The sequence below is a fragment of the Schistocerca americana genome, chromosome 1 (genome assembly GCF_021461395.2).
Source record: "Schistocerca americana isolate TAMUIC-IGC-003095 chromosome 1, iqSchAmer2.1, whole genome shotgun sequence".
Classification (NCBI taxonomy): Eukaryota; Metazoa; Arthropoda; class Insecta; order Orthoptera; family Acrididae; genus Schistocerca; species Schistocerca americana.
Genome location: NC_060119.1, coordinates 686625572 through 686650987, shown reverse-complemented (window position 1 = coordinate 686650987; position 25416 = coordinate 686625572). Strand labels below are relative to the sequence as shown.

Genomic DNA, 25416 nt, shown 5'->3' with positions numbered 1-25416 from the left:
CTGAAAAGAGAAGGCCAAAACAGAAAGTATGAGAACCAAAAATAAAGTGGGATAAAATATGATATAAAACTTAATTACTGCCTGAAAATACTACTTGTAAGAATGGACAATAGGATAGTATGGCAGAATGATAGCTCATGTGCATTCAGTTCAACCTATTGTATCAGGAATATATTTCTATTTATGGTCTGTGAAAATACTGCCATAGCGGAACTGAATTGTTTCATGAAAAATCATTTCTAAAGAGAAGCATTGAAAAATGCAACGTGAAATATTAATTTCTCTTTACTTATCTTTGTTAAGAAAAATTTAACTCAATGAATTGCCATACTCCTGGAAAAGGTGCATTTTAATTTGTACATATTGCACTGTAAAAAATTTAAAACAAAAGAAGAACTAAATACTTACTACAGTAATGGACTAAATACTCCCTAAAGTAATGGATGTGCTTCCTATCAGAATATAGGTGGAACTATTGAAGCCTATGCAGTAATGAGCAGTTAGAGAAGTTCTGCAGACTTGCCCATCAGTCCCTTTGCAACTGATCATAATAGAAGTCAAAATTCTTGAGGTGATTGTGTACTAAAAATTTTAGCTTTTCTTTTTTTGTTCTTGTATGGATGGTACTTCTATTTGCAACAATGAAACAAAAAGCTTGTATTAGTTGTCTCAGAGGTAACGCCATAAACTTACTTCTGATGGACTTTACTTGGAGAAACAGAAAAGGAAAGATGTGAATTTTAATTACTGAATGGGTACTAACAATAAATTCCATTTGCAAAGATATATATATTAACATTAACAGTATGCTTTTGAGTGTTCTGCTGAGTTGTTCTCATTGTATGCATAGTATTTTTATGACTGACTCAGCTGTCTTCTTTAAGTGCTGTGAATTTTGTTATTCCATGTACTCACTGCATGGATTCCAACCAGAGCTCGCACTGTTATTTACAGCTGATTTTGATTCCTGACATCCACTATGCCCTTTGATGCCCTTTTGTTTTTCAGAGCTAGCTTCTCTTCCTTCAGAAGCAGCAGAAGGTATTTAGTATCAAACTTGTGCTATCCAACGTCCCCAAGAAAGATGAGGTAGCTTTAAGAAATCTGCAGGAGGACAAGGAAATTTTAGTTCTGCCAGCAGACAAAGGAAATGCTAGGGTCCTAATGTCAGTTATGGACTACAATAAGAACAGTTTCAACCTTGTGAATGATATCTATGGACAGACAGATGTCTGTTGTATGAATAAAATGGGAGAGGAAGATAATAACTCTTCTCAATGAGTAAGTCATTAAGGGTCATAGAGCACAAGAGGTAGTACCACCACAACTACGTTGCCATCCTAAGGTACACAAGGAAGGAATTCCTCTAACACACATAGTTATAATTACATTGGCACACCTATACACAAACTGGCATTCTCAGTGAATATGTAAGTGCAGACACCACATTTGTAACTCTGCTGACTTCATACACTTTGTCAGTTAATTGCAACCCCCAGGATGCAGATATTATCATCAGTTTCCATGTAGCCTCCCTCCGTTTAAGAGTTGGAATTTCTGATTCCTTGGAACTAACCACACAAAACTGTGATGACTGTTTCACAAAACTTTTTAGGCATATTCTGATATCAGCGTATTTCCTGTTGTGTGGAAAAACAAATTGTTGGCATGGTGACACTTAGCCCATTATTACCTGTCATGGCAAACCTATACATGGAACAGTTTGAAGCAAAGGCAGGTTGATAGATTCCTATAGAAACATGGCATACACTGTATTTCACCTACCTTCAGCAGAGATAAGTATTTTCTGTAATGTTAAAGATGATCTAGGTCTCTGAAAACTGGATGTGTATTGCATTCCATGCAAATATGCCATGTCTTATGTGGGGCAGACTATTAGAACAATTGAGATGAGATGCAAGGAATATCAGCGAGACACCCATTTAAACAACCAAGCAAATAAATTATAGCTCGACACTGCCTTCAATATAATCATGAAATGTGATGAGACCATTACCATGGTGCAAATGCCAAGTTTCTAGGACAGCATAATTAAGGAGTCTACCAAAATAGAGATGTCCAGAAAAACAAATAAACAAATAAATATAAATAAGGTCTGGTGTCTGACAATTTATTAAGATCCGGCTGGCCATCACATCCACCAAAACTGGAAAATGGTGAGAAAATCTGCATTTCATGGAAATTAGTGTGAGCTCTGAAAAACAAAAGATCATGAAGGGGTGCAGTAGGCATCAGGAAATTAACTTGGCTATTAAACAGCAGTGCAAGCTCTACAATTGTCGATGGGCTCGTTGGAGTCCAGGCGGCGAGTACGGATAACAGAAAAACTCAGAGCATCTGAAGAAGACAGATGGTTCTGTCATTGAAATATAATATAGAAGCAACAACTTCAAAAAACACCTGTAAGCACACAATTAATCATTCATACTATGAAAACCTGAGAGCTCATATACCAGAGGGTATATGTAAAATGCATAACTCTTGGTATCAGTTTCAGTCGTGAGCTTGCAATGTTGCTCTACCATCTGTCATTTTTCAGTTACATTTTGTTTCTGATTTTTACCCTTTCTTTGAATGAAGGAATCTGGAATTCTAATAGTTCACGTATTTCTCTTTGCTTCTGAATCTGTGTGTTGCAATTATTGTTCTTCTTGATGATAAACTATCAGAACTGTACCTTGACTCTGTTTTAAAAATATTGTGTTTGTGACTATCATAACCTGTCTATTCTGTACAGGCAATTCTACACACAAACAGGAAAGGATAAAGTTTTGTGTTTCAGACCCTGTTGATGATGAGATCACTAGAGTTGGAACAAAGTTTCAGACTGAACATTGATTCATACTATTTTCATAAAAGTAACTATCCTACTGAGTATCTTCATCAAGAAAGCTAACCAACATGCTTCAAGAACATCAAAAAGCTTGGCAAGAAGAAATAAAAACATAATAGATCTCTGTAAGTGTACGAAAGAACTGTAGCCCAATACAACCTTGATATTTACAAAGTCTTAGTAATTCAGAGATATTCTGTTTAAATCTCTTAATATGTAATAAAAATAAAAAATTAAAGTAGTTGCTGTTAAGGACACACACAATAATGAGTAGGGCTAAATTCATTAAAATGATTTTTAACATACCTTTAGCTTGCAACTAACTTACATGAAGTACAAAGACATCCCAACATATGGATATCTGTTGTTAATCCTTAATAATGTACATTACAACCCCTGACTACCACTCATTGCTTGCTATGCCTTAAGTGGTGCTGATAAGGTTTTTTATGCTCTTCTATTCTCAGCCTAACTTTTATTTAACAAATACGTAACGTTATTTAAGGTGAACAAAATTTGATGAGGTCTTTTCCATTTGTTTTTACTGTCGGATGCAACTTTTATTCTCATTTGGCTGTGGTAAGAAAAAGAAATAATTACCCATAAACGGTGAAAACTGTTTCAATAACTCCGTCATGTGTGATTATTTATCAAATACTGAGAAAAAAATGCATTCTTGCTACTGTCAAACTCAGCAAACATGAGGATTACTTTAAAGCCTTGTGCAGTTGAAGGAATGAATAAAATTTCTCTCTCTCTCTCTCTCTCTCTCTCTCTCTCTCTCTCTCTCTCTCTCTCTCTCCCCCCCCCCCCCTCCCCCTCCCCCCTCATCAAATCTTTCTTATTTGCAGAGACTTACCATGCTGTGTCCTACTTCACTATTTCTTCTGTGTCTACTTATCTTCTTCTTTGTCATTTTGCATATTTGCTACAGAAGGAAAAAAACTACAAATCTGAAAATATTAGCTTCACTGCTAACTTACAATGTTTCTTGCTATTTCATAAGCCTACCACAACTGGTGGATATGGTATTTTCAGCAATCATAACGTACACTGATGACATAATTAACAAAATCTCCCAATGTTCGTTTCAATATGTTAGTCTTTCCACAAGTAAATCATACATCATGTCAGTTGTTTATGTCTGATACAACCGATGAATCACTCACAATTTTTACTGCCTCAGGTTGCATTCAGCCTGTACACACAATGGTTTAGTGAAGACACATTCTGCATTCTGGAATGAATGTTCTTCACATCGAAATGAAATTGCGTTGCCATTTAAATAATAGTTCCAGATTCCACTTCCATGTTGAATAGCAGTTTATCTCTAAATAGTTAAGACTTCAGAACTTCTTATGACTAGAGTTGTTCTGCTGAACCAACAGTAAAACAGTACATATATTTATGGTTGTAACATTGTTGGTGAAGGTTCTGATACAGGAAACTATGAAAAATGAGTCTCTTTCAGTCACTTGTCTGTAACATTTCATATTAGGCCATTAACAATTTGGGATTGTGACTAATAAGTTTCAGACTACTGCACACATTGCTCCAAGTGTATGGGATATATAACCACTACACAGTGAATCAATGTGTCACTGTCTGAATGTAAACATAAAATGGTAGATGTGTAGAGATTCATGTTTCACAGTTTCTTATGGTCACTGCAGTCAAAGACTTCTTCCATTTTTCCAATGGATAGAAATTTTCCTACATATGTAGTAGGTCTCGCAGGTAACCTACAAATTCTTCACAAACATAGTAGCTTTTTTTAAAAAATATCATGCAGTTTATTTTGTACTATTTGGTCATAATATTGATTAATTTCAAAATTACAAAATGTTTGTAGCAGTCTTCATTTCTACAAAATTGTAGCAATTTAATGTATGTGATCTGAGCCATCAGTATCTGATGAGATAGGAATGATTACCATTTCAATAAATTTTCAAAGGAAATGCTAACATTGACTATATTTGCACAATAGGCAATGTTTGATAGATAAAATATATATTTATCTGTATTAACTAATTAAAATTGCTACAAAAAGCAATGTACCAAAACATTCATAAAAAATTGCCTCAAAGGGGCAATGATCAAACATATACATAAGTCACTTTTGCTACATTCAGTACACAAATTAAATATAAAATTATCAGTTAACAGTTTATGACAATATTTGAATATAAATTTTAGTCACTAAAAGATTGAAAAAAAGTTCTAACAAATGTTAGATCCCTGCCATTGTCATCAGTCGATATAATGGTGAAGTGCTAGCAGAGCCACTTCCCAAGTCTGTTAACATTTTTCACAGTTTTTAAAGCAAGAAGTCACTTGAGTAACAATCATGGAGCATGGAGGGATGAGGGAAGACTCTGGAAAGTTCTTTCTCAATCCTCTCACAAATGCATTTGTCAGACACTTGTTTCTGATCTGGGGTTTCCTGTCATCGGGTTTAATTCTTCTTCTTGATTCGACATCTCTCTCTCATGTTCCTCAACGAAATTTATAGAGCCCGCTTTGTACCACACAATGACATCTACGAAGAAGGCACATAATAGAATTGCTCCAGTTGTTCCTGAAAATTAATGGCCAAAGTTACAACAATTTCAAGAAATATGGAAGCAACAAAAATTGGAAGAAAATAACATCAGTGAATGAGAATTATTACTAAGAGCTGTAGTTGAAACTTGACACAATATCCTTCTAATGCATTTAGTTAAATGTACGAATTGGCATAAATGCCGAAATTCTCTAACATACTGTACTAAAAAGAACAAGGTTTTTATTTAAAATACATATAAACCAATGTAATGAAGTAAAACTTGTAATACATAAAAATGTAGCTAGCTTATTGCTCATGATCAGGGCAAAAACACCCAATTTGTGTTGGCTTTAACCAATCTCAAATTTTATATCTCCATTGTAAGGGAAATAGTTATAAGATTCATGAATTATTCACATTGGTACTTGTACCTTAGTCATGGGTCATGGAGAAGAGTCGGAGAACATCTGCTCTAATTTTATAAAGGTTAATTTGTTCGGTAGAGAGAAGTGAGACTCTATGACACTGAGTGGCAGTACACCATGGAGCATCAGATGCTCATATATATATTCTTCTATTTATCTGTCGGGTTTCATGGAATCATGTGACCCACAGCTACTTGGACATGGAATGAACCAGTACATAGTTTACCAATAGCTGATTAGAAAATTTATAAATGAAAGAATAAATAAAACACAGAAAAAACTTGTAAAAGAGTAAATGTATAAATAACACACAACAGAGAAATGGTCTCAACTACAGTGGGAAACTACCGTACAGAATAGGAGTGTTCCACATGGAAACCTTTCAAATTGAATTTGTGTGGTGTGGATTTATCACTCTTTTTTTTTTTTTTATTATTTTTAATTCTGCTGGAAGCCTATTGATAATGAAACATGCTGAATAGCGTACGCCTTTCTGTACAAGTGTTATTCAAGTGCAAATAGTTATTCCTTCTAGTGTTGACTGAATGAACATTGCAATGCCTTGCAATATTGTCAAAAGATATCCCATGATGGAGTGAATGTGTACAGAGAGAGCAGAGATAGAATTTCTATCAAACAAACAAAATTAACATTATGTTGAAAATTAAAACACACAAAATTAATATTATAAAATATGTAGAAAATTAAAACATTGAATTATGTGTTGTTCTTTCACATGTTCTTTTAACATGTACTGTATGTGATGAATTTATATATATTTAGCACATTTTGGTAAACACATATTACACATAATTTTAGAGTTAAAGGAGTATAAATGAGACATAGAACCAACAATAAGAACAACATGATATTGACAATACAACTATCAGTTAGTGACCCCCCCCCCCCCCCACACACACATGACCACACAGGCCAAGGCCATACTGCAAGCAGGAGTGCAGTGCATGATGGAAGAAGCAAACTGGGTGGTGGGGTCAGGAGGAGACTGGGATGGGGAGGGGGAGGGATAGCAGGGTAGGGGTTGGGGATGGTAACGTAGTGCTTAGATTAGATTAGATTAGATTAGATTAGATTTACTTTCATTCCAATTGATCCATAGTGAGAAGGTCCTCCAGGATGTAGAACATGTCAGAAAAACAACAATACATGACAAATATTTACAACTCAAACAAATAAGCTAATGTACCATTCCAGAGCTCCCAAGTGGAATGATCGTCATTTTTTAACGAACACTATATGAAAGAATCATTTTACAAATACTAATGCACTGAATTTTAAATAAAAAAAATTTTTTTTTAATTTATTTATAAGGTAATAAATGTGTAATACAACTACTATACTACTTATTTACAATGAACACATTACTGCACTAAAATTGTGCAGAAGTTATATTGTGTGTGTGTGTGTGTGTGTGTGTGTGTGTGTGTGTGTGTGTGTGTGGGTGGGTGTGTGGGTGGGTGGGTGTATACCTGTCCTTTTTTCCCCCTAAGGTAAGTCTTTCCACTCCCAGGATTGGAATGACTCTTTACACTCTCCCTTAAAACCCACATCCTTTTGTCTTTCCCTCTCCTTCCCTCTTTCCTGATGAAGCAACCTTGGGTTGTGAAAGCTCAAAATGTGTGTGTGTGTGTGTGTGTGTGTGTGTGTGTGTGTGTGTGTGTGTGTGTTTGTGTTTTTTATTGTCTCCTATCTACATACCAATATAACATACCAACGCTTTCATTTGGTAAGTTACAGCATCTTTGTTTATACACAAATCAGTTGGTTCTACTGAGAAACTCTCCCTGTGTTACATCATTTGTTCCTGCAACACTCCAAATCTCAACCTTCACTAGTCCCTGAGCCTTGCCCTCCACCTACCTCTTCCCATCCCTGATCCCAATCTAGCCTACACATACCTTCTAGCACACCAGCATAGTCCTTTCCATCTCTCTACATCTCTCCTCTTTGCCACTTCCCTCCCACTCCCTCCTTTGCTTCATCACAGCCTTTGAACACTGCAACTAGCAGTCGACTGTTGTGTCTCAACCACATACCTTCCTACTACAATAGGCAGCACTAGCATTTTTGTCCACCACTACCCTGCTATCCATTCCCCTCCACAACCCACTCCTCTTCTGTACTAACTCTAGCAAAGATTGCTGCTCACCTCAGAGACAGTTGTTTCAGTGTCTGTAGATGACAGTGGCTATGTGTGTGTGAATTATGCATGTGTGACTGTGTGTGTGTTTGTGTGTGTGTGTGTGTGTGTGTGTGTGTGTGTGTGTGTGTGTGTGTAACTTCTGCACCACTGTGTTCATTGTAAATAAGTGTTGTAGTAGTTCTATTATATGTTTATTACCTTATAAATAAAAAAAATTAAATTTCAAATTCAGTGCATTAATGCAATCTTAGTAAATGAGTGTTTGTAAAATGATTCTTTCATATAGTGTTAATTTTTTTTAAAATGACAATCTTTCCACCTGGGACCTTTGGAAGGTACATTAGCTTATTTGTTTCAGTTGTAAATATTTGTCATGTAGTATTGTTTTTCTGACATGTTCTACATCCTGGAGGACCTCCTGACTATGAATCAATTGGAATGAAAATTAATCTAATCTAATCACTTTTCATATGGAGTCACATTACATATTTAATTTAAGAACTTGAGTATCTATGGTTGAATTTATCAGAACCTTGGGCTTTTCTCCCTCACAACTTACCAATGACACATTCTCCCCTGCTGTGATCACTATATTTAAGGGTTCCCGCATGTGATTAGTGAAATGCAATTAGTTGGTCTGATTTCTGCCAATATTAACTTCAGTTGAAGAGCAGTTTGATTTTGGAACCATTTTTGTCATCTGACAAGTACTAATATGTCTCAGACATAGCAACTGTTTATAATTGGTCAGGGACTGTCTGATTGCCTAACAATAAAATATTCCTAACATAAAACTCTTAATAGTTTATCCTATGAGCACATTTCAGAATGCATCTGAAATTGATGTAAAATTTTCAGAGATGGTGATAAAGTTATATATTTTCTATACACAAAATATTGCTGAAAATACAACATAATTAAACTACCCACTTGGTTGTAATCCATCTGTATCTAATATGTATGTTGTTTCTGATAAGTCATTCCCTTCACACTGACTTCTAGCAAATTTGGAACACTACCTTTACAACAAGAGGAAAAATCTGAACAGTAAAAGTAGTGTGGAAACGTGTATGACACAATGCAGTTTCAGTGCTGTCTGTATGAAAAACTGAATATTACAACCATTTTGACATACTGACATGGTAACAAAGAATCTGCCAGGATGGGCAGTCTCTCTGTTGCAGTCTGTAAATTACCAGAAATGATTTCATTTGACTGAGAATAAATAAATTCAGAAAAGTAAAACTAAACAAATTCAGGAAGTGAGTTGTTACTTTCTTCATTTGTCCACACTATCAAAATCCAAGAAACACTGAACATTTTGCATAGTACATAATAAATTAAACAAGCCATAATGTGCAAAATTATAGATTGCAAATTCAAATGGCTCTGAGCACTATGGGACTCAACTGCTGAGGCCATAAGTCCCCTAGAACTTAGAACTACTTAAACCTAACTAACCTAAGGACATCACACACATCCATGCCCGAGGCAGGATTCGAACCTGTGACCGTAGCGGTCACGCGGTTCCAGACTGTAGCGTCTAGAACCACTCAGTCACACCAGCCAGCTTGCAAATTCAAACTGTTACAGAGTTAACATAGATATTCACAATTCCCCACACCCTCTCTATTCTCCTCAATTCAACCCCCTTGTCAAAATGTCTTAGAAGAGAAGATTGAATAGACCAACATATTTCAGATCACGATATTGCAATGACTTCTAGTTATACCAAGCAGTCCACCTTCGCATCAACAAAAGCAGTTTACTGTATTATTTTATAATTTTATGTTCTTCTGTATGCCATATCAGCCACATCCCCAGTCTTCACTCATATTATTTATTATTAAACATTTTGTGTTCACCTTTTTGCAATTATAGTTTAATCCTTAATTTAGTAAAATTGCAATGAAATGGGAAGACGTGAACAATGACCACACTTGAAAAGAAAATGAAGAATGAAGAGTATGATTTATGTATGAAAATTGTAGCAGGACTTTGACGATAAAAGAGGCATGTGCTTACAAACAGATAAATCAACAGTTACTAACTGTAGTTGATTTGATCCAACTCACTTCCCTATCTCACAATCTAATACAATGCATGTAGCAACAAAATCAAATACATTGTTTACAGCTGTTCACAGATTGATCATTTCTGTTAACTTTGTATGAGTCTTCATATGTAGAAGAAACTTAAAAAAGGAAAACATATTAATGAAGCATGTATCTGTAGGTAAATGCGTAGGAAAAATAAGTGCTTCCATCTTCAAAAAACATATCTGATAAGTCAACCATTAATCTATAAATCTCTTTACTAACCTGTCTTCAGCCAACACTTGTCAGTACATGATGTACAGTTAAACATATTATGTGGACAAAACAGTGGCAAAACTATGAAATAAGTGAGTTACAAATACTTGCCATGATAAAACATTCTGAAGATATTGGCATCATACAACCGACATGCACCATTTTCACCACAAGCTGTTTCCCAAACTAGGCAAGCAGAGTCTACGACTGCTCCATACACTATAGGACACGGCACATTACCTGAAGCAAAGAATAAACAGTAGAGTCAACAATCAAACACAAATGTCAAAAATGAAGACACAGTTCATACAGAGAGAGGCACAGAAACTTACTCATCAACAAAAGTACAGCAGCTAAGACTTGGCTAACAGGAATGAATAAAGAGTAATGTGCGAGGTACAAGAGAGAATAAAGAATAAACAAAAATGAGGAAAGAATACAATCTACCTGGAAATGACTGACATTTGGTATATAACAGAGTTCAGAAAAATTTTGGTGCCATTTTTCTGAGCTGTTGTGTATATCTTCAAGCCTTCCCTCATTTTCGCTTGTTTTTTCCATCGTAGTGTGATCACAAAGGGGGATCATTAACAATTCCAATTCAAGGCTATGAGAGCATACAGTCAGAGTGCTGTTGTGGTTCTCTTTAGTCTCAACCTGTTGTTTCATATGATTATTTCCTTTCTCTGATAGCTTTTCTACACTATTTCCTTTATCTTGGCTTGTATTAATTATCTTGCTAAGAAATGAATGCCAGAACTAGGTGTTCACCAGGATCAGTAATCACTGTGTAAAGTGTCCTTGAGTTATTGGCACAAATTTTTATGGAATATTTATATATGTTGCACAATTTAAACCATTATTTCATTGGAAATATACATTTCAGTTTGCAGTTGAATAAGTTTTTGTGAAAGCAATATGTTATGAATAATAAGGTACAATTATGTAATAGAAATGCTTAGTCTGTTATCTGAAATGTACTTACCAAATAGGCCAATGGCAAATTGTATGAGGCCCAAGGCCATTGCTTTGTCTCTTGGGTCAACACAGCGTAAGATAAGTAACATGCTACCAACTTCAGAGGTAGAGTGTATGAATACAAAAATTGAGAATAACAAAATATAAACTATAAATTTGTCACACTTCAAATCACAATAACCAATGTGTGCCATGGATAAAGCATCTTGTTCAGCTAATGTGTAGTTGTCTCCCTCTGGCTTCATACAGATACAATCTGTAAACTGAAAGAGAGAAAGATTTTGTTAGATCCTACAGTATTAAAAAATCAATAATGAGAAAGTTGAAATTGAGTCCATATTTTTAGTTGGAATCTCATTTCATAGCTCCTATATGAGGTAAAACATATTATGTACAAAAAGTACAGTCAATTACACATTCATTATGCTGATGTTAGAATTACTGTTGGGAAGTGATTTAGTACACAAAACTGTATACAGTTCTGCAACTCGACAAAAGATGTGACTACAGATGTCCCTGCCTGATACACACCATATACTTCTATAGGAATTTATCCAAAATTAATTCTTTTTCATGCTATGTTGATACATGACAGAGTTTTTTCTATTACTAGATAAGTTGTCACAATGTTTTGTGGCAATAAAATTAAATATTTCAAGAACAGAGGAAGATTTTGTCATATGTTTGTGCTGGCTTCACTACTGGATTAAAACTGGAATGAATTATTGTAAGTTTCAGTAACCCCTTCAAGTGAATTGTTTATTAATGTAAAACTGAGCTCCATCCTGGCTAGAGTAACTTTCAGGCAGGAGAGTGACAACTGAAAGGAGCAGCACACCATATGATGGTAATGTGCAAAAGTAAGATTTGCTGTGCTTATAACTATCAACTGTAACAATGGGACAGGCATCTTTGAAAGAGACTAAAATACATTTACACAGATCAGCCAGAAATTATGACTACCTGCCTAATAGCTGGTATGTCCAGCTTGGACATGACTAACAGCAGCAACACATTATGGCATGGAAGAAATGAGGCCTCGGTAGGTTGCTGGAGGGAGTTGGCACCACATCTGCACACACAAGTCACCTAATTATCATAAATTCTGGGAAGGGAGCTGATGAACTCTGATGCCACATTCAATCACATCCCAGGTGTGTTCAATTAGGTTCATATCTGGTGAGTTGGCATATCAATTGGAACTCGCTACTGTGTTTCTCAAATCACACTCCTGCCCTGGTGACAAGGCACATTATCTAGAAAAATGCCACTGCTGTCTGGAAACATGATTGTCATGAAGGGGTGTACATGGTCTACGACCAGTATACGATACTCCTTGGCTATCATGGTGCCTTTCACAAGTTGCACTGGACCCATGGATGCCCACGTGAATGATCCCCAGAGCATAATGAAGCTTCTGCCAGCTTGTGTGTGTCCCGCGGTACAGGTGTCAAGGAGCTCTTTCCCTGAAAGGTGACAGATGTGTGGCCACCCATCAGCATGATGAAGACCATGCAATGCTCTGTCACTGCACTAACATGTAGTGCTGATGGTCACGTGCATATTTCAGTAGTAATTGCCAATGTCTTGGTGTTAACATATGCACACGCATGGGTCGCCAACTGCAGAAGCCATTCCTTAGGAGTTTTCAGTGCACTGTGTTCAGACACATGTGTACTCTGCCATCATTAAAGTCTGACGTTAGTTCTGCCACAGTTCACTACCTGTCCTGTTTTACCAGCCTGCCCATCCTACAACATCTGACATCTGTAATGAGGGGTTGCTGCCCAATCCCATGATGTCTGGACATGGTTTCACCATGGTTTTGCCTTCATGTGATGAATACACCACAACACTGGCAAACACCCAACAAGTCGTGCAATTTCTGAAATGCTCATGCTGTGCCTCTGGACCATCACAATTTGCCCTTGGTCAAACTCAGATAGATGACAAGTCTTCTCCATTCTACATGCGGACAGCAACCTCACTGGTACTGCATGCACTGTACTTGTGTCTGACTAGCGGTCATTCCAATGTACTACAGTTTAATTATCTGCAGATGCATACTACCGAAAATACTGACAATGCAATGATGTTACACTTCCTTGCTGTTAAGAAACGAGGGTGTTGTTTCACAATTTCAGAGAGGAGGCCATTTTCAGAAAATAATCGTATTTTTAAGTCAAGAGTTCTCAACTGACACCTGATTGTTGGGATCATTTGTGATATTTGCATCATTGGAAAAGAACTATGTCAGATAAACCAGAGAGAAAAATGTCCTCACAGGTGAACCCACTAGGACATATTTACGATTTCTTCTCATTTAAAGTTATTTCTTTTTGGAAGTTATTTGGCCCACCTCATTTAAATACCTAAAAGTTTTGTCTGATATAATGTAGTCTGTCAGCAATGCAATGAAACTGAACAATGGAAAATTCAAGATGTTGTAACAACAGTATGGAAAGGGTAGATTGCTAATTACCACACAGAGGTGGTGTTAGTTGCAGATAGGCTGCTGGAAATATTCAGCTTTTGGATTAAGTTGTCCTTTAGATGTAGAGAAAACACATTCAGTCAAACACACACACACACACACACACACACACACACACACACACACACACACACACACACACAATATGTGACCGCTGTTATCTCCTGATGCTAAGGCCCAATTGTGACCTTTCTGAGGTGAGCAGCAATGTAGCTGCGATGGGTAGTGGGTGTCTGGAAAATTTATGGGGTGGGAAGGGAGTGGGATAGCAGGGCAGGGATGGGAAAATACACTAGTGCTGTCTATGGGAGCATGCTGTAAAATGATGGGGACAGGATGGGCTACTAGGTGCAGCCCTTGGTAGGCTGCGCTGGCTGATGGGGAAGGGGTAGAAGAGAGAAGTAAAGAAGGGTAAAGGCCTATGCAGATGTGTTGGTGGTATATAAGGAATGTGTAGATCTGGAGTGGAGCAGGGAAGAATATAGGCAGGCGGTGAACAGGGAGCAGCAAAGGTTGAGACTAGGGGTTTGTTGAGCATGAAGGACACATTTCAGTGAGAGTTCCCACCAACACTAGCTTGTCTGAACTGCACAGGTGGGAACTCTCCTTGCAACATATTCTTCATTGCTATAATCCCCTTGGCCTCAGTCTTTGCTAGTCTCTGTTCTCCACCTGCCTATCCCCTTCCCTGATGCCACTTTGGTATTACAGTGTGTGAACTTTTAGATGGCAGACCTCTCCCTAGTCCTGAATCGGTAGAAGTCTGTAAACTTCGGGAGGCTTCAGTAGGCACGCAGTTTCGACTGCTGCCAACATTACATAGCTGACTGTGTTGTACAAGGTAGCCATTGTCGTCTGCTTCGTTATTGTTTTGCGCTGTACTGTCCTGCGTGTTTTTATTGTGCAGTTGTGCTAAACATTATCAAAATGAGTGAAGAGGCAGTTACTGGCCCATCTCGGGAGTCGCCAACAACCCCTACCGGTAGGCCTACGGTTAGAAGGAAACCAGTATTACATAGCGATGCTCACAAAATTATATTGCATGTGATTGAATGCAGCGAAAGGGAAAGGGAGCAGAAAAAATTGCTTCACCCCATTTACAAATCGTCAGTGAGAGCTGCTACATACACAGGACAAAGCATGCGTAGCATTGGAAGATTCAAACAGTTTTCCAAGAATCATCTTGGCGTATCACCACAAACGCCTGGCAAGAAAAGGTGAATTTCCATTTCAGATATTTTGTTCACGATCACTTTGAAGGAGCCCCCTATTTCGTCCGAATTACTTTATATTACATTTTTCCTTGCTACCGTATTGCTTTGTATTGAAACACCACTGGTTACTGTGTTATTTCGAAACACATTCATATTACAGTACATTTCCAAATTCAAAAAAATACATGCAGTGCAGAAGGCATTTTCATATAAATCTTTCTCTCACTTTGAACTTAGGAAAAGAAGTGGAGAAATCAAAGTAATGATCGATGATTTCAACCAGCGTGTCATTTGCGACACGATAAAGGAATTTTATTCAGTGCGGAAGATTGTGCCGAGCCTACCAACACTGCTTCCAGTTTTGCACGACAAAATAGGCTGGAAGTGGAGTATTGTCTCGCTGAGAAAAGTACTTTTGTATGGGATTCATATGGCGTAAGGTGGAAAACAAGAGGAATGCGTTGTTAGAACGTCCACATATTGTGCACTGGCAATCTCGTTTCATTGCAATCAGATGAATGGTTTGTGAGCGCATACTAGGGATTAATTTTAATGTACATGACGATTTCAGTTTCGTTTACGAACAACATTTAAAGCGAGTTTTACTTCCAAGCCTTTCGTCTGCTTTCGTGTAAGCATGACGCGCAATTTGTAGTGCCAGCACTGCAACTGGTAAGCGTGCCTTGTCCTCCCCCCCCCCCCCCTCCCCCCCAACGGCTCCTCTCCCCTCGCCGGCCAATGCTTGCTTCCTCCTCTCCCCGCACTCCCCTCACAACTCGGCCATCTTCCAGTTAACACATGCCTTCTATCCTGACAATGTACCCTTCTCTACTTCACTCTCAGAGCCCCCCCCCCCCCCCAAAATCATGGCACTGCACCTAGCAGCTCATCCCACCCCCACTATGTCCCTGCATGCTCCACCCCTACCCTACTATCTCTTCCCATCTTAGCCCCATGCATCTTCTGTACCCCCACTACCAACCCCAGTTAGACTGCCACTCACACCAGATAAACTGCAGTCAGGCCTTAGTGGCCAGAGGTGATGATGACTGTGTGTGTGTGTGTGTGTGTGTGTGTGTGTGTGTGTGTGTGTGTGTGTGTGTGTGTGAGTTGTGCTTGCATGATTGTGTTGGAGTTTTCTACATCTGAAGAAGGACGTAGTCAGAATGCTGAATATTTCGAGCATTCTTTTTCGATTCTGTAACCCAACAACTCCTCATGTGGTTAGTAGCAATCTATTCTTTCCATACTGTTGAAATAAAATTTAGCTTTATATTTTCAAATGCCTTACTTGTATGAATACACTAAACATTCATTGCGACTAAATTTTGTGCCAATCGCTTTCATTTTTTAGAATTTTGTCAGTTTAAAAAGTACTGGGAAATGCAAACTGTTTGCTAAATATATACCATTTTCTAAGAGATGGAGACTAACTGTGTCACAGTGCACTACAGGTAATTGACAAAAAGATATCTTAATCTCTCGAAAAAATTGCCATCAGTGCAATGTTACATTTGGTAAATGGCAAACAATGTTTTCTGTCAAGTGGGACACAGTCTTAGCATTCTGTTCAAAATGGCATCAGTCACATAAAAACTTTTATTTATCAGGTGGTGTAACATTTTAATGACAATAGAAAATCCTGGAAAAGGATATGAAATGATCAGTTACTTCCCATACAAAGTAAATTTTAATCTAATCATAGAAAACTGTGATGATTGTTTCTCTACTGAACTTAGTGTCAGGGAAAACATATACAAAGTACAGCGCAAATAGTTTGATTGGTAATCTTAGGTGGGGTGCTGGAAAGATAAAAATAAATGGAAGGGTAAAGGATTCAGGGAAAGAAGTGAGGCCCAAGAATGACAAAGTAAGATGCAAAGCTGAACATAAAGTAGTGTGACACAAGAAGTATAAAGCTACCAAAATGTAAGGGAATGAGAAATGAGGTGAAAACATTGGTAGCCAGTACAGAGGCATGGAAATGAGACTGAATAGCTGTAGAACATGAATTAATGGGGGTTGTGGCTGGAAGGGGAGGATGTTGACAGGACCACACGACATGTTGACATTCCCACCTGTATGTTTCAGAAAAGTTATTATGGTACAAAAGAGGACTGGCACAGGATAAAAATTAATTCATTGTAAAGCAGCTGTACAAGTCTACTGTGCTGTCCTGACCAACAGTGCTACACAACAGGGCTTCTGAGTGCGCAGAGTTTAGGGTGGCTGTGCATGTGACTGGACACCTAGTTGATGGTTATGCTCATAGAGCTGTACAGTGATTACAACAAAAATGATATATGGTAGAACTACGTTCACAACTGATCATGCTCTGATGGTATAAGATATGCTGATGATCAGCATAGTACAGGAAATTGTGTTGGATTCCATTTCTTCCTGTTGTTAATTCTCTTTACTACTTGAAAGCAGTGGCCACTTACTGTGTTCTAAGTTCATTAACTATAATTTGTGAATTTTATTCAGTTTCTGTATTTCTTTTACAAATGGGCTTAAATTTGGTATCACAGCTATTTATTTTATATGTGGTGGAGGGCCCTCCAGTTTTGTAAACGATTTTTTTGTTGTACTATAATTATATGAGTCTATTCAGTTCTTCTCTCCTAATCACATATATATTCCTTTATTGCTGAATGGGCAATTTAATACATTTGTGATATATAATTAGTATACACAACTACAGTCATTGCAATTAGGGAGACTGTTTACATAGTACTATAAATGTGGACTTTAGAATTTCTTGTAATGAGTAAAGTTCAAAAACATATCACACACCAATAGGTACTCCAAAGAAGCAATAAAACAAATATTCATATAATTTCAATTATGTGCATAATTCTTTCATGATTGTCTGTGTAGAACTTAGAAGATTGAAGGAGTAATACGTACTGAATTTATGTTTTCTTCTTGATCTTTGGTGTAATTCTGGCAACCAGCATGGCATGCTGAGAAATAGGTCCGACCATCATTTCCACAAATAGGGCTGAATTTACTTTCATCACACTTGCAATTTGTTTCACAAACTGGCTTAAAGCTTGGTGTCCTGAAAGCAGAATGATTCTATACAGTTATTTCAATAATGCACTCATTACTTTTAGGTGGTTGATATTGAAATTTTTTGTATTGTAAACCAGCACAAGATTGTGTTCTGAAAATCTGTGAGACAAGCTGACATTCCTGAGAGATGTATTAGTTCATTCTGGGGCACTGATGCTTGCATGTCTTCATGCTGGTGTAGAATTTTTTTGGAGCATTTTCATACAAAATTTGCATTTAATCTTCTCCTAAGACAGCATGAATTTTTTCACTCTTGCTCTAGACAACAGAGGCATTGAAGAGTAAGTCTTATAATTTAAATTTGCTTATGATTATATGGGTATCTTGATCAGATGTATCAAATATGGTGAACTGAAAGAAGAAATGTTCTTTTTTGTCTTATACTGTCATAAGGAAACTCTTGACTGTGAGACAGCAACAGGAAGTAAACTGGAACTACAGACAAAGAAACATTGCTGCCTGTGGTTATGTTCATACAACACCAATATTATTAGAAAAAACATGAAAGAGCAGAGTGCTGTGAATGTGAGCAGTATTACATAAAAATGTAACTGTTGGCAACTATAGTAACATATTTGATAAGGCTGTTTCTGGATTGCAATATCTTATCTTATTTTGCTACTTTTATGGTTTGCCATCATCTTTTATAAATGGTACCTTCACTGAAGAAACACCACTGTATGTGACTGCTGCTTCTAGATGTGAGAATTTTTTTAGCATTCTGGAACACATTGTTTTGTTGATATAGTAAAGTATTTCTTGGATGAAATATTATCTGATTCAGTGTGTACTACCCAACAATAACTGCTCTAAGATTAAACTCCTACAAAGGAGGAAAGATAATAAATTTTCCCTTGGCTTCCAGCCTGCCAAGTGGTTTAATTTCTGGCAGGTTTCTGCTGAGACTCCTTAGCCACTGACAAGTAGTAACTGAGGGCTGTGTCACTGAAGACATTGTGCTTGTATGGCTTGGCTGCTGGCTGTAATGTCACAGGCCGCTCTGCCCATACCCAAAAGTAAGACAGTATTAACATGTGCCTGCTTCATCCTGAATGAGCTACACACTGTACTAATTTACAGGCTGCTGTCTTTATAAAGATAGTTTACTGGGGCTTAAATTTCAGTTGCTTCATAGAAATCATTTGTCTTTGTAAAGACAGAGGTGTTGTCAAACGTAATTCAGTGTCCCTTTAGAAAGTTGTGTTCTGTTGATTTATTGGTATTGTGTAGGTGTAAACACCTCTCATGTTTTAACTCACCTTGTTCTGCAGTGGACATTGTTTGCCCAGTGTAACAGTAGCCACAGTCACAACTTATCTTATACATGCTACACATTGTGAGGCATATCATCATTCGCGGTATTTTTGCTGGAAGATGACTGATTCAGTGCTATGTATCTTCAGGAGTTGGTCAATCTTCCCTGATGCTGAGCCACAATATGACAAAATCCAAGATTTTTTCTCAGTTTTGTTAGCATGCCTCACAAGAGATGGCCTGTGATATTTGGTGGTACTTACCACCATTTTCATTTTTCATTTTTCACATTTCACATGTGACTCGATTCATGATGATGACATTTAAAGTCGCAACATTGAAGTCATTAGAGATGAAGCCCACATTCAAAATGGAAAAGGGGAAGGGAGGAAACTGGTAGCGGTCTTTTCAAAGGAATCATCCGGTAAATTGCTTTTATTGATATATAAAAACTACAGAAAAACTAATTGTGGATGGCCAGATGAGAATTTGAGCTATGAATTGGAAACATCGGCACAAATTAAAGGATAGAGGTGCTAAAAACAAGTTCACTCTTGTTTTAACATCATCTTGAAACATTATCCTTCTTGAAAGAGTACTTCACTGACAATAAGAGTGCAGCAATTTCTCAATTGTTGACTCATTGCTTGATCCAGGCCAAATAAAAACTTTTATTGCAATTTGTTTTATGGTAACTTCTAAACCACTAAAATTAGGTGCTTAAATTTTATACTTTTATATTATAAGTATGAATAGCAAAAACATCTGTATCTTTTGACGATAGGATGACCCACTCTGTTATTGATTATGTATGTGAAGTAGATGTACTTTTGGCCAGGCACTTGGATAAAAGATGCTGATGCAATGTAAAATAATCAGGATGACTGTATGACAGAGTGCCAAAAAAAAAAGGAGCAACATAAATTATTGTAGGTGAGTACCACGTGTATCAGCCAGTGGTCCCAAAAAGTAATGCAACTGTAAAAAATATTGCTTTTTTGTTGTTATCAGTGACGTGCTTGAGACAAACTGGTGCTCTCCAAGAACAAAAATATATATTCATGGTAGACAAATGGTAGTTCCAGTGTTATATTAACTGGGTGACTGGATGGAAAGGAAAGTGGTGGATGAGATTTACATGTACAGACAAATAAATGATTAAATGTGGATGATTTATTCAAAAGAAAGAGCTTCATAAAATGAGCAAGTCAATAATATGTTGGTCCACCTCTTCCACTTACAGAATCAATTATTTGGCGTAGCATTTCTTGATAGAATTATTGAATGTCCTCCTTAGGAATATCATGCCAAATTCTGTCCAATTGGTGCATTAGATCATTAAAATCCTGAGCTGGTTGGAGGGTGTGACCTTACTAGCCAAAGTATGGTTTGGCAAGCATGAAGACAAGCAGTAGAAACTCTCACTTTGTGTGGGTGGGCTTATCTTGCTGAAACATAAGCCCAGTATGGCTTGCCACGAAGGGCAGCAAAACATGGTGTAGAATATCATCGACATACCACTGTGCTGTAAGGGTGCCGCAGATGATAACCAAAGAAGTGTCATGCTATGAAATGTAATGGCACCCAGACCATCGCTCCAGTTGTCAGGCCGTGTTGTGGCAGGGGACAGTCAGGTTGTTATCCGACTGCTGTCTGGGGCATCTCCATACATGTCTTTGCCAGTCATTGGGGCTCAGTTCAAAGTGGGACTCATCACTGGAGACAATTCTACTCCAGTCAATAAGATTCAGGCTGTATGTGCTCAACGTCACTGCCAACGGTCTCATTGGTGTACAGAGGTCAACGATGGTCAGCACGAGGTGAGCTCAGCCCCTATTCTGTGAGCCACCTATTAATGGTCCTTGTCACTGAAGCACCATTTCCATGTCGGGTTGATAGTAATGATAAATCTAACACTCAAAGTGCATCTCTGATGACTCTTTGGTCTCCTCATTCTGTTGTCTCTCTAGGTCAACTGCTTACTTCTTGAACCTGTGTTCAGCTGTGGTTCACCCATTGCTGCCAACATAATTGAGTAGTGGCAGTGCACCTATTCATATGTCGAACAATTAGCCACTTACTCTAACCATCTTCTTTGAGCCCAGCTCCACACCCTCTCACAAATGCTGACATCTGCTCACATTGTTCATGCACCTGCCTGCGAGGCATAGTTACTGGACAACTGACTACACAGAATGAAATTCATGAATAGTTTATGCCCTGGTATCAACATATCCCCTGTTTATCATCCTTCCCACCTACGCAGTGAAATTGCACTGCAGTGTCACACATTCATCCATCAGTATACAATTTTGTATTTTCCGTTGATATGTGAATGAATAGCAGTTTATGACAATTTTGCATAACTCCTTTGTGATGCATTGTTTTTTGGATCAGAATGTACTTTCTCATTGTTGATTACATTGTTAATGATGTGTAAATTTTCGAATATTAGCATTTCCACAATTTTTTTTTCTTTAATTCAAGTCTCCACTGTTTGTAAAATTTCTAACAGCAAGTAACACAAACATTTCTCAACTATCGTGCTTTTACACCTCACACATACATTCTGACTATTCAAGTAACAAGCAAGTGCATACCGGCAGACTGTTTACAGTGTGAAAATGTGATCATCCAATTGACATACATGTTTTTTTCATCTCATACAAGATCAAAAGTTCCAATGATTTTGATCACTGTATATTTGATTTCTTTTCCGTCTCCACAAAACTGTAGCTGTTTTAATTTTAGAATATGTTGATCTCTATAAACTCACTACTAATTTCTATCCCCTGTCTTGTTAAAGCATATCACTCCTACACTGAAGTGCCAAAGAAAATGGTATAGACATGGGCCTTCAAATACGGATATGTAAACTGGCAGAATACAGCACTGCGGTTGGCAATGCCTGTGTAAGACAAGTGTCTGGCACAGTTGTTAGAGTGATTACTGCTGCTACAATGGGGGGCTATCAAGATTTAAGTGAGTTTGAACGGCACATGAGCGATGGGACACAACCTCTCTGAGGTAGCCTTGAAGTGGGGATTTTGCCATACGCCCATTTCATGAGAGTACCGTGAATATCAGGAATTTGCTAATATATCAAATCTCTCAATAGCTGCAGCCGGAAAAAGATCCTTCAAGAGTGGGACCAATGACAATTGAAGAGAATCATTCAACATGACAGAAGTGCAACCCTTCTGCAAATTGCTGCGGATTTCAATGCTGGGCCATCATCAAGTGTCAGCGCATGAACCATTCAACAAAACATCATTGATATGGGCCATCAGAGCCAAAGGCCCACTTGTGTGCCCTTGATGACCACACGACACAATGCCTTATGCCTCGCCTGGGTCTGCCATCAGTGACATGGGACTGATGATGACTGGAAATATGTTGCCTGATCAGATGAGTCTCGTTACAAGTTGTATAGAGCGGATGGACATGAACCGGTATGGAGACAACCTCATGGACTCTGCATGTCGGCAGGGGACTGTTCAAGCTGGTGGAGGCTCTGTAATGGTGTGAGGCATGTGCAGTTGAAGTGATTGTAGTGATATGAGAGCCCTGATATGTCTAGATATGACTCTGATGGGTGACACATATGTAAGAATCCTGTCTGATCACCTGCATCCATTCATGTCTATTGTGCATTCTGACAGACATGGGCAATTCCAGCAGGACAATGCGACACCCCACACATCCAGAAATGCTACATAGTGGCTCCAGGAACATTGTTCTGAGTTTAAACACTTCCACTGACCACCAAAATCCCCAGACTCAAACACTACTGGGAAGATATGGAATGCCTTGCAACATGTTGTTCAGAAGAGATCTCCACCCCCTCATATACTGACAGATTTATTGACAGCCCTGCAGGATTCATAGTTCCCTCCAGAACTACTTCAGACATTAGCAGAATACATGCCGTGTTGTGCTGTGGCACTTATGTGTGCTCACAGGGGCCATACACGATATTAGGAAGCGTGTACCAGTTTCTTTGGCTCTTCAGTGTACATCTGTATTCTAAACTGAAGTCTTGCTTTGTTTGGTTAGATAAAGTTGCTTATTTGCTCCCCACCAGGTCTAGTACAGTACATCTGCTATTAACATTTTGACTACTATCAACCATGCATTAGTATGATCAATCATACAGCATTTTTACTGTTGTTGGTAAAGAGAGAAATATTTACCAATGTTACTCTGTTTCTTTGACAAACAAAACCAAACCAAATTAAATATTAGTCTGAGAAATACAAATCAAAATTTCTGTTGTAGCACATTCATAGATAAATGTTAACACTTAGGATACCATTAAATTTTCCTTCTTACCTTCCTATTTCAAGTCCAGCAAAATCATCCATTGGACAGCCAATAAACATTAATATCCCCATACCTGTCAGAAATAAAAAGAAATAGATAACATGTATATAATTATAAGTATAAGAAATTCATTTCTCCATCTTACAGTTAATTAATTATACAGAAATATAACATCAGAGATTGAGCTTTGCTTCTCTAATAAGAGCTGCTATGTTTGTAATACTGACAATATATTACTAACCGCATTTGCGAATTTCCTCTCCTTTTGAACAGTCTAAATCTGTATCGATACTGTGTTTCTGTCAGGTAAATCTATTAATGATCGCTAATTGACCATTTAGCTCTCACACTTCATGAAGGAAAGGTACCAGTGTGCAGAAAGTTAGGGAAAACCTTTCCAATGCAGAATCATCCCACAGAAGATGTTTTGAGGAAAGCAAACCAAAGACAGCTACACTTTTCTATCCCCTGCTAATGTTTCTGTGTGGTATGATCTACCAGACAGGATTGACGGAGAACAACAAAAATGTTAAAATAAGGGCTGCTCGTTTTGTACTGTTGCAAAATAGGGGAGGCAGTGCTACAGGCATGAAAGGTGCTTTGATATCTTTTCAAATAATTGCAAACATCATCTGTCTCCTCTGAATTTAAAAATATGTTATTCACTCCCACCTACACTATGTGATCAAAAGTTTCTGGACACCACCAAAAACATGTTTTTATATTAGGTGCCTTGTGATGCCACCTACTGTCAGGTACCCCATATCAGCGACCTCAGTAGTCATTAGACATCATGAGAGAGCAGAATTGGGTGCTCCACAGAACTCATGGACTTTGAACGTGGTCAGGTGATTGGGTGTCACTTGTGTCATACATCCGTGCACAAGATTTCCACATTCCTAAACATCCCTAGGTCCACTGTTTCTGATGTGATAGTGCAGTGGCAACATGAAAGGACACATACAGCACAAAAGCATACAGGCCAGCCTCATCTGTTGACTGACAGAGACTGCCAACAGTTGTAGAGGGTCACAATGTGTAATAGGCTGACATCTATACAGGCCATCACACAGGAATTGCAAACTGCATCAGTATCCACTGCAAGTACTATGATAGTTCAGCAGGAGGTCAGAAAAATAGGGTTTCATGGTTGAATGGCTGCTCATAAGCCACACATCATGCCAGTAAATGCCAAACAACACCTTGCTTGGTGTAAGGACTGCTAATATTGGATGATTTGACAGGCTAAGGTGGTCCAACACCATACTGAATTCCAGCATGTTGTTTGGAGTGACGAATCACAATGTGGCAATCTGATGGCAGGGAATGGGTATGGTGAATGCTGGGTGAACATCATCTGCCAGTGGGTGTGGTGCCAACAGTAAAATTCGCAGATAGTGGTGTTATGGTGAGGTCGTGTTTCTCCTGGAGGGGGTTGCAACCCTTGTTGTTTTGCATGACACTGTCACAGCACAGGACTACGTTGATGTCTTAAGCACCTTCTTGTTTCCCACTGTTGAAGAGCAATTTGGGGATAGTGACTGCATCTTTCAACATGATCCAGCATCTGTTCATAATGCACGATCTGTGGCGGAGTGGTTACATGACAATAACATCCCTGAAATGGACTGTCCTGCACAGAGTCCTGACCTGAATCATATAGAACACCTTTGGGATGTTTTGGAATGCTGACTTCATGTCAGGCCTCACCAACCGACATCAATACCTCTCCTCAGTGCAGCACTCTGTGAAGAATGGGCTGCCATTCCCCAAGA

At 38.1% G+C, this 25416-nt stretch overlaps 1 protein-coding gene across 1 annotated transcript in view; it reads right to left on the bottom strand.

Moving 5' to 3' along the window:
* Positions 1–4663: 4663 nt before the first annotated feature.
* Positions 4664–25416, bottom strand: part of LOC124609156 (solute carrier organic anion transporter family member 74D-like) — an 87784-nt gene continuing 67031 nt past the window's right edge. The window contains exons 8-12 of the mRNA XM_047140048.1: positions 23651–23714; positions 17897–18050; positions 11286–11541; positions 10412–10540; positions 4664–5432 (exon numbers count right to left, since the gene is read on the bottom strand). Of these exons, the coding sequence (XP_046996004.1) occupies positions 5269–5432; positions 10412–10540; positions 11286–11541; positions 17897–18050; positions 23651–23714 (767 nt within the window). The 3' untranslated portion in view covers positions 4664–5268. The remainder of the gene's footprint in view (positions 5433–10411; positions 10541–11285; positions 11542–17896; positions 18051–23650; positions 23715–25416) is intronic.